General features: G+C 37.6%; 1 protein-coding gene across 2 annotated transcripts in view; it reads right to left on the bottom strand.

Moving 5' to 3' along the window:
• ccser1 (coiled-coil serine-rich protein 1) overlaps positions 1–13,958 on the bottom strand; it is an 88,336-nt gene that overhangs the window by 23,251 nt on the left and 51,127 nt on the right. For both annotated transcript variants that reach the window (XM_056237446.1, XM_056237447.1), the window contains exons 8-9: positions 9,081–9,164; positions 5,698–5,775 (exon numbers count right to left, since the gene is read on the bottom strand). In XM_056237446.1, the coding sequence (XP_056093421.1) occupies positions 5,698–5,775; positions 9,081–9,164 (162 nt within the window). The remainder of the gene's footprint in view (positions 1–5,697; positions 5,776–9,080; positions 9,165–13,958) is intronic.

Genomic DNA, 13,958 nt, shown 5'->3' with positions numbered 1-13,958 from the left:
AGAAAATCCAGTCGTGCACAATGATAACCTGTGTTGATTTTTTTGGGGGGAAGAAAAGGAACTCAGATAAACAGACAAGAAGGGGATAAAACAAAGGGAGAGAGTGGCTGGTTACAGAGAGAAGGGCCAGTTGTCCAAACCCTGGGTGGCAGAACAGCATGCCATGCTTCAGTGGAAACACCACGAACAACCACAACACACAGTGAGAAAACTCACATGGTCTCCTGCAAGAGGAAACGGCGGCGGTGAAGACTCGAGCATTGCCCTGAAAGCAAAACATATATCTTTGAAATCATACGCAAGGACAACAGGCAACTTCTATCTGGGATCATTAATTCAACTCACCTACTTACCGTGCCTCATTAATGCACTGGCACAGGGTTTATCTGTTTATCTAACTCCTCACCAGGTCACTAAATACACTGAAGATGCTTTACACCACTGACAAAATCAGAAACAGATAAGGCAGTAAAAGTTGACAGGTCAAGGTAAAACCATCATGAGGGATGACATCCGCTTTTCAGAAGTCTAATAACCCCTGGCCATTTCCGCTCAGAGAGATGAGGGCAGGCCCAGACTGCGGGGTTCCCACAGTTCACATTTGCCTCAGCCATCACCGTAACGTTCCTGGCCGGTGGCACTACTTAAGACAGAGTTATGAGAGCTGCGGAGTGGAAGTGGAAGATATTTCATGCAACTAAGCATGGATTCAAATGGCCTTCACAAAACACCCAAAAATGGCCATGAGGACCAAGGTGTGCACTGCATGAAAAGCTGAAATGAAAAGTAAGTGTTTCGTCATTCAATGTATAAAAGGATGTAGATTCTGGCTATCACTAAAAATTGTAATCAAATCATTTGATATAGTCAGTAGGGTTGGATATCAATAAACATTCAATTTGATTCAAATTCACAAGCTGTTGATTTGATTTCAGATTGTAATTTGATTAATTATGGTATATTTCAGTTACAGTCCATTTTTCTTACGTGATATGATATTCTTTCTCAGCTAATGCAGTAAAATATTATAAAATATTAACTTATTTTTATTATTATAAATTACAATATAATTTGACATTATTTAAAAAAAATTAACAAAAAGGGCCCAAACTATGCAGCTCAATTGTTCATTATTTTTTATTATAATTCAGAGAAAACTAATTTGAACGCTGACTATTGAGTTTGTGAGTCTTTTCAAACGATTCATTAAACAGACAAGAGTCAGTACTGTTCCAATTATAGAAAAACATGAATAACATGATTAATTGTGTTAATTGTTTTATCGGCTTGCTTTTTTTCTCTCAATCAAATCAAATTGAAACAAAAAAGCCAGCAAGAAATGGCAACCAATAGCTCTTCAAACTTCATTGATCACGTACAAAAGAAAGGTAACGATTACCGCTCAGCAGGCGTGTCATTCTGTGAGGCTCAGTGCTCACACTCTGACCCATGCAGAGAGAAAAGCAAGCAGGCTTGAGCAATGAAGTTGGGAGTTTAGCATAACAGGTCCCCCACACAGTGTGATCAGATGGGCCGCAGCATGACTCTGAGAGACAGGGCGACCCCCTCATGCGCAAATGAATCTAAATAAATAAATAAGCATACCAAAATGAATTGGAAAAATAAAGAGATGCCTGAAACGTTTTCGGTGCTCATGAAACAGGCTTGAAATGCAAAAAGCCTCTCAGCAGGGTTGGCTGGAGAGCTGAAAAATAGAGCAGTGGGAGATGTCCGGTATGTTCCATTAACAGGTGTCCTCCAGCTATACGGAGCTGACCACTGATCAATCTCCCTCGCTGTTATAGATCCAACTGTTTGGGCAAGCATCAAAAACGACTTATTCTGGCTGCAAGGGTTTCCATTTTGCTAAATATTCAAGCAATTTAATAAGAACTGTCACTTCAATAAAAAAGATTTATGACTGGAAGGGAAATAACACAAAACAGAAGCTAATCCATAAAACTTCATATCTCGGCTACGGAAGGGAGGAATGCCAGAGTAAATGAGCTCTTAAGTGCTTTTTCATTTAAATGGCTGAACGGCAGTGTGGAGGGCAGAGCTTAATATTAACAGGCTTAGACTGGCATAATAAAGCAAAGTAAACAGACATAACGACGCAGTGAGGCTTTGTACAGACGGGGAAAGAATGGGCCTTTCATCAGGTTTCGATGTGACAATGATACAGGCTTATGAACAACAAAAACAAAATCATTCTGAAGTGTTGCATTAAAAACCTACAGAGAATCCTTTTTGAAATCATAATGGGGGAAAAAAATAAAAGTAAAAATAATATTACCATCATAAGAACTTTTAAATGGGTCATGAACTGCATTTTTTTTTATAGTGTTTCCTGAGGTGCACTTATAATGTTACTATGATTTTTACAGCAAACTGTCATAATTTTGAAATCAATTTTTTAACCTGATTTGAGCCCTCTGATTTGAACGATCTGTTTGAAGGGGTGTGTCTGCTGTGAGACTTCAATGTAAACGCCCACCGCTATCATTGACTAACATTTTGCATATGAAATAAGTATTACATGTGGAACTCAAGTACTTTTTTAGTACGTTTTTTACTATTACAACTGTCAAGATGAACTAATCGTGAAAACCGCTAATTATAGCATTATATTTACTTAGATCTACTCCCCTGGCATGAAAGGTTGCAGCTAAGCATCGTAGCCGATGTCAGACATGTCTGTTGAGCGCATGAATACTGTGATCTTGTCATTGCAGCTTAATTTCTGCTCTCTCACAAATGCTTTCATCATAACTAACAGTTCAAACATGATGTAAATAAGAGTGTAGACAGCGTCACTGATTGTAACAGGAGTTTTGGAGAGAATCCAGAACTCAGTCATTGATAAACTGGATTGATTGACAGCTCCAGTCATTATAAAGGGAGCGTTCTTTGATTGCTTTCTGTATATTATTTAAATCACAAATTATTTTCATGCCACTAAGAGAAACAATATGAAGATAATTTAGTCACTGGCTTGATTTACTAACGCATAAACAGCAATAAACGATTTTGAGACAAATAACGTCTGACTGTGCATGAATCTTACAGTAAAAGACTATTTGCAAAAGCCTGCGCCGAAATGCGACTGATTTACCAAAGATCTACTGTGAAATGTACCGAGCAAACAAATAATGCTCAACTGAGACATTCACATAGTTGAAAATAAATAACCACTTTGCTAGCATTAGGATCCTTGGGAAGGTGATGTTATTTTTAGTCCAGTGATCCCATATCTCTCTTCTCTTCTCATCAAATTATACTTGCCAGTGGGCGGGGCCAAAGACATAATGATGTAGAAGTAGGCGTTGATTTGATGTTTCAAAGGTGGTCTTTCGCCGCACTATTACGTCAAAATGTGACAATTCCAAACGAGTCGGTTTCTGAGCTTGGATTCAATAAAAGCGTTTTTTGGACTAACAAAAAAGTTGAGTTCTGAAAATTACAGGATATTTTTACACTACAATGACCTCTTACGTCAAAAGATCAAGGACATTTTGATTTCCCCTTTAAATGAATTGACAATTTAACTTTTTCAAAATATAGATTTTCATATAAATATGGCACAGCTAAGAGTGACAATAAGCTAATAAGCTTATAAGACAAAAAAAGCCGTCTGTACAACTTTCATGACTATAAAAGGTAGTATGGACTACACAAATTGACAATTTGATATCAATGGTGTTTGGTCACACAAAAGCATTCTTGAGTTTAGAATTAAAAAAGTAAAAAAAATATGGAACGTAACTGAAATTTCTACAGTAAAATTATGTTTATTCTAAGTATTTTATACTTTTATCAGCCATTTACTTTAGTGCGTTTAATGTAACATTTTATGTTGTTTAGTTAATGCTTATGCCATTGAATTTGAGTAATGTGTAGGCAACAGTGCTCAGTCTAGCCAATGATCATGGAATGTGTGCTTCACATGAGCATTATACATCACTCTGCCATTCTACACATCATTTCTCATGCTCTTTGGACAGATGAGCAGGCTGGCCTCTCTTTGTCCTGACAGGAGCCCCTCCGTACGAACCTCCCCCTTCCTGTTGCGCATCAGGCCAACTCTGCGGAGAGGACTTTGAGAAGTTAGTGGCCGTGAGAACCACGTAGGAACGGTGTCCGGCGCTACCGAAAGAGGCCAGTCTGGCCCCCCTGGTGCACTGTGACTCAACAGAGGGCACTCTTCCTCTCACTTTCAGCTAATTAGCTCAGCTGGAGAGAGAAGCAGGGTGCTCCAGAAAAAAAAAGAGAGAGAAAGAACGAGGGTAAAAAAAGGAAACAGATGACCTCCTCCAGTTGAAGCAGCCTTCGAAATAGCTGACCCACTTGTAGACACACTTTCGGATATTTGCGTGTCCTCAATGCAGTAACCCATATAGTGTAGTCTACATAGGGCAGGGTGGAAATGCAGAACTCATCTCTTGTTGAGCGGGAGGAAAGAATGATGGTGTGCGTTGCGTTCAGAAAGCCTGAGGGTCTCGTGCTCATGCATGTGCAGTTCCTCTCTGTGCTCATCCATTGCCGGCACATCTGAGGTAGACAGGAAGATGATTCTCCCACATCCTCCCACGCGACCATTTCCACGCCGATTTTGGCTAGGCAGCAAAAAGACGCAGGCCTACCACGAAAATGCCGCTTATCTAATGCAACAGCTCCATAATGAGCACTCTTTCTAACATTTCAGCTTTTTACAGCACTTTTCATCAACGCCAAGGTCTGATGGAGCTGTGACGCATTAGTGCCGCAATAGCTGTGGAATGGATTGTCAAGCAATTTGAAAAAGCCGTCTGAATTCACATCACATATGCATATTAACGGTAATACAAAGCACAATGTCTGGAGAGATGTTAAATGCCAGGGGGAAAATGGACCATGTCTCCACAGGAGACCAACTGAAATCTATTTCAGTGTAAAGGGACTAAAGGCATACTGATGCGGGCACTGCGAGGGCACAGAATACATGACAGAAATCTGTAAAGAAAATCTCGGTCATGCTTCTCAACTATCATTCATAACATGCTCATCACAAATGCTGAAAAAACACAAACAGATTTGTAACTAGAAGGGCATCTCTTAAGAATGTGCCAACAGCTTTTCATAATCGATCAAACGTCTTTTGCTCTTGGTTTGATTAAATGTTGCAAGCGAAAGGGAGAAGACTGTTTAAAGGCTGGGTTTTGTCTCCAATGCTTTAATATCTCTGGTGCATTAATCTCTGTTAATGAGTCATTTAAAGTTTGCAGCACTTGAACACAGTTTGCTGACTCACTGCAATATAGCATCATCGTTTGTTTTGTGTGTCTGAGCCATTAAAAGGTGCCTGTGGGAACAAGAAAACACCTAGATTTCATCTAAAATTAATAATAAAAACAAAAAAAGGAGGAAGGCAATTACTCGATGGGTGGGGGAAAGGAGGGCAGTCAACCTATCGAAAGGGCAGCGGACAACATGATTAAGCAAATCGTTAGCTAAAAGTGTTGTTGAAATCTGAAACCACATTCTCACTATAAGGGTTCAAAATCAACTTTCAGTGCCCTTTACTATTAAAAGTCAGTGAAATAAAAAGACAGATGTGGAGACCTGTATTCAATTAGAAAAACCAGACACAGCTCAATGACCTCAGAACATTAGCAGTGTCGTCAGGAGCTTTCATACGGTGCTTTAATGGGTACTCACCTCTGAGAGTAAGAAATCTGTCTGAGTGCTTTTGTCAGCTTTTTGGCAAAGAGATTTCTGAGCAGCACGGGTAGATTCCTGTTAAAAAGATGTATGTATCAGAAAAGAGTGCCATAGCATTACAGTTACGACATAAAACAGTTCTCTGGAATACTTGATCCTGATTGGTCAATCTCAGCATCCTGCAGTCAAGTTATATATTGAATGCTTAACTGTATGGATGACTAGGAGTGCCACTCACAAATAAAATCAAGGAATCAAATATTACATTTATTCACCAAAAAAAAAAAAAAGTAAAATGATAAATAAGTACATTTAAAATGTAATTTTTATTTCAAAATGATAGTTTAACAATAGAATACTTATTTGTTTATTTGTAAATACGTATTCATTTATTTTATTTATAAACATAAATTAATAAAAGGTCTATTTGTAACCAAAAATATTATGAAATATTATTAAAAAATATATATTTATAATAAATAAATCAATAATTCTAAAAAGTGATTTATATATATATATATATATATATATATATAAAGTGAAAATTTATTACAATTTTTAAATGAATAAAAACTATATAAAGTACTGTACTGCCCTTTATATATTTCTTCAGTAGCCATGTGGAATATTGTACAGTCAGTCGGTCATTATTATGCAATATTTTTAATAAGCCCAGGCTTATTGCATGATAATGACCCTCTGATTGTACATTCAGTCTTGACTGGGAATATCAAACACCCACCCTCTAGAACGTGGCAGAATGGCAGACTAATAAAATAAGAAATATGGTGCAGCAAAATTTAGGGCAGCCATACTTCATTAATGACATTCAATAAAGACAGTAAAAATTGACAAAGACGAGCTAAGCCAGCAGGCTGCCAGTTTCACCAGTGAGTATTATTTTACGAGCTTTTGCCAGGATTTATTAAGCCATTGTGGCCGCAGGTTCTATTCCCGCTAAAAATAGAGTGGAGGTCTCTGGGACGCAGAATCTGTAAAGTGATGATGTCAATGGTCAAGAATTTAGTTTATTCCGATTTCGTCATCTGGATGCCACATTATGCATGCGTTTGCATCTTTTCAGTACACATGCTTTACAGGAGATTAAACAACCACCGCAGTTTGAGTCACTGGGCTCTTATGGAGCAGAGAAACTTCAGTGAGCACAGTGATATTTACCAACAGACTGTTTTCTCTGAGAAAAAGACTGTGACCTTCAGAGACGTGCTTAACACTATTGGGAGCACATTTTCTGAATTCAGTTCTCGAAGAGAAGACAGATAAGGACAACATCAATTCAAACCTCTACAGACTGAGTGAAAGTCAAACTTGCAATCTTTTCATTGAACATCTAGACAGCGATCAGCAAGTATGGAGAACGTTTAAACTAGTAATGCAGAGCTGCAGCTGAAAGAATAAAGGTGTATTCACTTCACACAATCTCACACTGAGATTAGCAGCTCCAAAGCGTCCTGAAGTCATTAGTTTTCAAAGAGAGCTGGCGATTTCCTGAACTCGACTTAATGCGATGCGGTGACTACAAATAGCAGTGTGGACAGTTTAGGGAGGCCTTTGAGATCAGTGTTATTTTAGTATTGCTAACATGCTCAGTTTTCATTCATATTTCTAATTAGAAAAGACTGCTAGAAATGACACACAAAATAAATCAGTCATGAATTGTTTAAAACATCATGTGCTTTGTTTGTCCTTTTGCTTTTACAGCCTCTTTACTGCCCTCTATTGTTTTAATTCGTCCTGCCCCCTCCTCTGTGCATATCACGCCATCCCACCCCTCTTTTCAGGACCACTAGTCTATAAATCTGCGATGGACCTGTCACATTTCTCCTTCACTCGTCTCTGCTCTAGCTGCTGGGACCGTGAACATTATGCGTCTCACAGTGCATGTAAAGCATGCGACGAGCTGTTTACTGCACGTTAAGTGAGTCTATCAAATATCGTCCCAGTTCAAAGGAAACTGCCGAGCGGCATCTCCATAACTTCCTAACACGAGCCTTGGGAGAGGGTAAGGACATGAAACCAACAGGATGTTAATGCAAACTCTCAAATAAGCGAACGAAATTATTAGGGCTGTAGTCAACCAAAGAAATCCTTAGTCGACCAAAGTCTTGTCCTGCGCAACGATTAGTCGACAAAAAAAGAAAGAAAAAAAAGACGATGTTTTGATTGAACATTTTTTAACAATTTCATAGAGCATTTATAAAACAACAATGAAAAAACATCAAAAATACATACAACTATAATAATAATACAATTCTTTGAAAATTAAGTGATTTTTTTTAACTGCAAAAAGTGAGGAGCACTGTCCTAGGTCTATAGTAAGTAACAGTCACAATCGCGCACCTGACCACACCACACGCTACAAAAAATATAACTGCTATCTGCCACAATGATCAAAATCCTAACAAAAGCTCTCGTTTATACAGGCTGTATATTCTTCTTTACTTTCAAAGCTATGGGTTAACTTTTGTCCAGCCGATCTAGGCGTTTTAAAACAAACACACAAAAAAACCCAAAGAGCCTAAAAACAATCCTAATAATAATAGGCTGTATTGTAGGACATAGGTTTAAAATAGGTTTAAAATAAATAGGTTTATTTTCGTTTTGTTACATTATTTAGGCTATTTTCAAATGCGTCAAGTGTACAAATAAAAACAAAAACATATCAAGAAAACACAATCTATTGAGTCAGCATGATAAACCCGTTAAAGGGACTGCTCACGTCTTTTGCGCGCTCACGTCAAATGTAGGCGCGCGGTGTGCGCGCTCATGATGGAAGCAACGCCGTCGCGGTGCGACGCGCTCTTTTTTTTCCCAAGTGCGTCCACGCCGCATCGAGATAAAAACATTATAGTTTATAAAAACATAAAAACCGAAACAAGTAGCATTCTAACTGAATGAATACAGCTAAACTACCTATATCCCTAACTGAGCACGAAGCAGCAGCGCAGCCAGCCACAGGTGCGAACCGAGTGTTCTACGTGTGTGCGCTAAACTGTGGCGCTGTTACAAAATAGCCTAAATTAAAGCATTTGAAGTTGGGGATAAACCATAGGCTAATTATATTTAGAATACAGTAATATATAACTGCTTATAAAGGAATAAATATCAAGGAGTAAATCATTGAAAATTTCTTTCTATTGGTAAAAAAAAAAAAAAATGCAACTGGTCGACCAATAAGAATGTCAGTCGACCAAGACGGCATCGACCGATTAGTCGACTAAACGACTAAAGTTGACAGCCCTAGAAATTATGGTATTCTAAAGACAATGGAGCAATAGAACCTGTTTTTGCAATCGTGACACTTGGTTATGAAACTTGCAGTTATGAAATGTTACATTGAACTCGTCAGGTTCTCTCACCAATTCAGTCTGGAGTCGTACAATGAGCTCGTCTTTCTCCTTCAGCTGCTGTTGTAGGAACTGGTTCTCTTCTCTCACAGGATCCTGCATACAAAGCACACACAAACACGGTAAAAAAAAAAAAAAAAAAAAAAAGTCAGTCTGTGTTATTCAAGCCATCGCCCCCAGTTTGAATCTGCAGCCTCGTGTGTGGGTGTAAAACTGCCGCGGTTGAGAGGTGGAGGTGTGTTTTCTATGCCGTGGTTTCACTCTCCTCCATAAACTTCACCTGAACTAGCAGGCACTTTCCCACGACCTTGTGCTGTCAGCATCCATTATGTGAGGCTGGGGGAGGGGAGGGAGGGACTGAGGCTTGAAGGGCAGCAGAGGAGGACCGAGAGGCCCAGGAGCAGAGGATGGCCTCCACTGAATGACCGAAAAGAACCGCCACCCACAAAAATGATAGCACTCCTCTAAAAGAAGCACTCGGTGGAGATTAGACTGCGCTGGCATGAGGAAGTCGGACACGATATGCATGAGTCGGAGCCCTTCATGAGAGATCAAGGAAGGGGATTATGAGCTTCAATGTCACGTACTTGGAGACATCGTTGTTCAAAGCTCTTTGGCTTTGGTTTGAATGCTCTCCTTTTGTTGACATAAAAATCTCAAGGGAGCTGTTGTCAATCTTTGATGCTCCTCTGTAAAAGAAGCTAATTTCTGCCTGGAGATGATGATGACACAGCGACTAACTAGAATCGCTCGCTTTGTACCTACAAGACTGTCAGGCTCAAGTATATCTTCATCGCTACTAAACAAGAATGTGTTCCTTTGAACTCAAATTATACTGGATTTCATTTATCTTTGTACAGTAGTAATGGCCATTAACTGTCATTAATATGATTACAATACTAAAATGGCCATTATTACCATGAGTCACTTTTGAAATAAAAAACATTACTGTAAGTGAAAAACAGACCTACTAGGTAGGCTACCATTCAAAGGTTTGGAATCACTATGAAACTTTTTTATTTTAATTTTATGCTTTTATACCTCAAGGATTCATTAGGACATTTCTTAAGATCAATTCTAATAAGCTTGTAGTAATGTTCATAAGTGCAATTCTTGAAAAACTGTTCAGAAGTTCACAAATATTTGTCTTTTAGATGTTCTTGCCAAAGATGAATCAACTCAATGAAAACCACCTAAAAGACAATCTTGTCCGGCTGCCTGCAGATTATCGTGATGACATAATAAGAGCACACATTATTTTCATCACGACTGACTTGGAGTTCAACACTCAGTCAGGTTTTTTTTTTTAATGTGCTGCAGTGCATGTCTATTTCTTCAAACAAAGTTTTGTCTTTAGAACAAGAAAAAGAAAAAGATGAGAGCTTTCTTAAGAATAAAGTTACAGATATTTTTTTTCTCCCCAAAAAACATTTAAGTTAAAAAATAAGAAAATAGCAGTTAAGGCAAAATTTATTCTTAAGAATGTTTCATGAATCAAAGAATCTTCCTTGTGTTGCAAATGGCAGACCTTCTGCCTTCTAACACTCAGTTTGATAAGACTTTGAGGTGAAGTTTCAAACTCTTCTTTCTTCCCACAGAACTTAACATTCATTTCAAACTGTTTACCATTGAATCTTTTCTTTCTTTTGCCCATTCTACTTTTTCTTCTTATTTGCCAGTTTCAGATGTATATTTTTCTTTGAAACTGTGCTTAAAGGCCAGCAGCATCTAAAAGTCTTGCCTTCACTGTTCCAATTGAAGCTGGTGTTTAGTGAGCACTGTTCAATGAAGCATCCAGCTGAGCACCAGTGAGGGGGTTGTTTCCCAAACTAGAGGCTCTGATGTACTTGTCCTCTTGTTGTTGTGGAGCAGGGCTGTTCACTTCTATCTCTGTCCTGGTTAGATACGGCCTGCTTTCTTTTGTCGAGACCATTGTGCATGAAACAGCATTCATCCCTCAAATTAATGAGATATTCTTCTTTTTTGTCTAGACATTTTGAAACTAACATTTGACTTACACTTTCGAGTTGGTGTACACTTGCAAGAAAGAGTTAGGCAAGTAAAGTCATTGTATTGCAATTTCTACACTTCATTGAGCAGTGTCTTAAATACCAAAATGTACTTTTGACTATTTCTGAAATTGAATGAAATTCTACATTGGCTAAACAGAAGCATCAGTTTCTTTCAACAACATAAAAATGTCTATATGATTCCAAACTTCTGAATGGCAGTCTACAAATATACACTTCCGTGGAAAAGTTTGAGTTTTTTTTTTCTGTAAAGAAGTGTCTTGTGCTTAACCAAGACTACATTTATTTGATCAAAAAATGCAGTAAAAACAGTAATATTGTTAAATATGATTACAATTTAAAATAACGGTTTTCTATTTGAACATATTTTAAAATGTAATTTATTTCTGTGATGCCAAAGCTGAATTTTCAGCATCATTACTTCAGTGTCATGATCCTTGAGAAATCATTATAATATGCTGATTTGGTGCTCAAAAAACATTTCTCATTATTACCAATGTTAAAATAGCTGTGCTGCTTAATATTTGAGGAAACCATGCTAACATTTTTCAGGATTCTACGATGATTAGAAAGTTTTTTTTAAAAACAGCATTTCTTTAAGAGTTTTGATAAATGTACTGCATTCTTGCTGAAAAAAAAGTATTAATTTCTTACTGACCCCAAACTTTTGAATTAGTGTACATAAAATAATAAAGTATTTAAAAACGAATTATTCATTAAAAAAAAAGGTCATGCACTGAGCAACGTATGCAGCAAACAGGCAGAATGTAACATCCCCCAAATCCCTGCCTGTGGGGAATATTTAATTATATCTTAATTATAGAGGTTTAACAAGAGGCACTTTATCTGTGCAGTGCCATGGAGGACCTCTAGAGAGGTGTTTGGTCACAGTTGCATACACACACACACACACACACACACAGGGCAGGACTGAGAGCTGGGTCTCTACCCCGTGCTGTAAAACTGCATTTGAGTGGCTCCTCCATCTGTCTGTCCTAGATTAAATACTTGAGGCAAGAAGGGGACGAAGGACCTAATAAATGAGAAAGTCCAACTATCACAGAGCCCTGATCATAAAAGGCAACACTTAACATCACTGCAATCAATACAATCAAAAGTATCCTGGTGGTAAGTCTGGATGAAACATAGTAGATTAGTTTTGCTATCCTTCCTAAGACAGAGAAGTTTCAATAGCATCTAATTTAAACTTCAGTTAGAGCTATTACTGCATGTTCAATTCATTAAATTCAAATTAGATGCTTTAGTAAATATATATTTATTAAATGAATATTAGGTAAATATTGTGTTTGTTACAATTCATCCTTGCTGGGATGCTGAAGCCATATATATTTTATACTGGTTCTAAATAAATGATAAGCTTCCTCAATTTAATTGAAAAAGTGAGGAAAATTGGCTTGATTATTTTCAACAATTTTTGTTTTAAAAACAGTATTTTACCTGATTCTGAATCTTATTGGATATCATGGCAGTGTGGTAAAAAATTCAGTTCCACTAAATGAGAAGGAATAAATAAAAATCACTCACTGAAAAAGTTAATTCAAGATAACACACTACCGTTCAAACGTTTGTGTTTTTTTTTTGGAAAGAAATAATTACTTTTATTCAGCAATTATGCATTAAATTGCCCAAAGTTGAAAGTAAATACTTACTAAAGTAAATAATGACAATGTTACAAAAGATACCCAATTCAAATAAATGCTCTTTCTTTCCAAATTTCTATTCATTAAATTATCCTGAAAAAATTTCGAGCATGCTTTCTTACTAAATATTAAGTAGCACTAATGTTTTCAACATAATGCAAATCATTATTGCAAATCAGTGTATTGAAATATTCTGAAGGATCATGCGACACTGAAGACTGGGGAAATAGCTGCTGAAAATTCAATTTACCATCACAGGAATACTTTACATTTTAAAATATATTCAAATAGAAAACAAATATTTTAAATGGTAATATTTCTCAATATTAAATAAAATAAAATAAAATAGCCTTGGAGAACATATGAGAGTTCTTTCAAAAACATTTTAAAATATATATATTAGTAACTGCAAAGTTTCATTGTCATTAAAAGGCTGAAGTGAGAGAGGAAAATAAAAACCCAAGATTATTTTTATTTTTTTGGGGGCTATATTGCCCAGCCCTTCTTGGCAGTTTCATTACTAAGAATGGTACAAGTTTAGAGAAGCACAGATTATTTCACTCATGTCATGTGCTTTGAAGGAAGGCATAAAAAGGAGTAAATGTGATAGATGTCCTCAATTATTTCTGTCTAAGGAGGTTTGTGATGTTATAAACTTCAAACAGGACACCCTCAGAGTGGCGGGCACACCTACACTCACTTACCAAGGAGTTATTAATACAGGGACTGTATTACTGACAGAGACACCTGGACGAATGAGTTTGGTACCCCAGTCCGAGCTCATTTTACCAAGATGCAGAGCAAGAGGCTCCATTATTCCCTTAACCGACGCCATGCTCTCGCCGCAGGAGAACTCTTTCCGCAGGCTCTAATTATTAAGAAGGTGGGGATAACAAATGTTTGGTGAGAGAAGTTTTCAGTTCAAAGTAGGACGAAAAGTGACACGGTTCCGTCTCAGGTGGGTGCTAGGGCTTTATTTTTAAAATCGGGATATTTTTTTCCTTTTTTTTTACGGAATGAATCAGGACAAGTCCCACCCCTCTCCTGTCAGTTGAACACAATGCATGGCGTCCTATTCTAAGCATCTCCCTCTCCCGCTGCGTGGCGCTAGGCTACGGATGAGCCGGAATGTCACGTGATTCGCTGCCGCAACCGCCGCTTCTGTTAGCACTCCATGTAGGTCAGTAAGGAGGACAGAG

Source organism: Rhinichthys klamathensis, unplaced genomic scaffold (assembly GCF_029890125.1).
Source record: "Rhinichthys klamathensis goyatoka isolate OS25496 unplaced genomic scaffold, OSU_Roscu_1.1 h1tg000487l_1, whole genome shotgun sequence".
NCBI classification, from domain to species: domain Eukaryota; kingdom Metazoa; phylum Chordata; class Actinopteri; order Cypriniformes; family Leuciscidae; genus Rhinichthys; species Rhinichthys klamathensis.
Note: the sequence above shows the minus strand (reverse complement) of the source record. Positions and strands in the feature narration are given on the sequence as shown.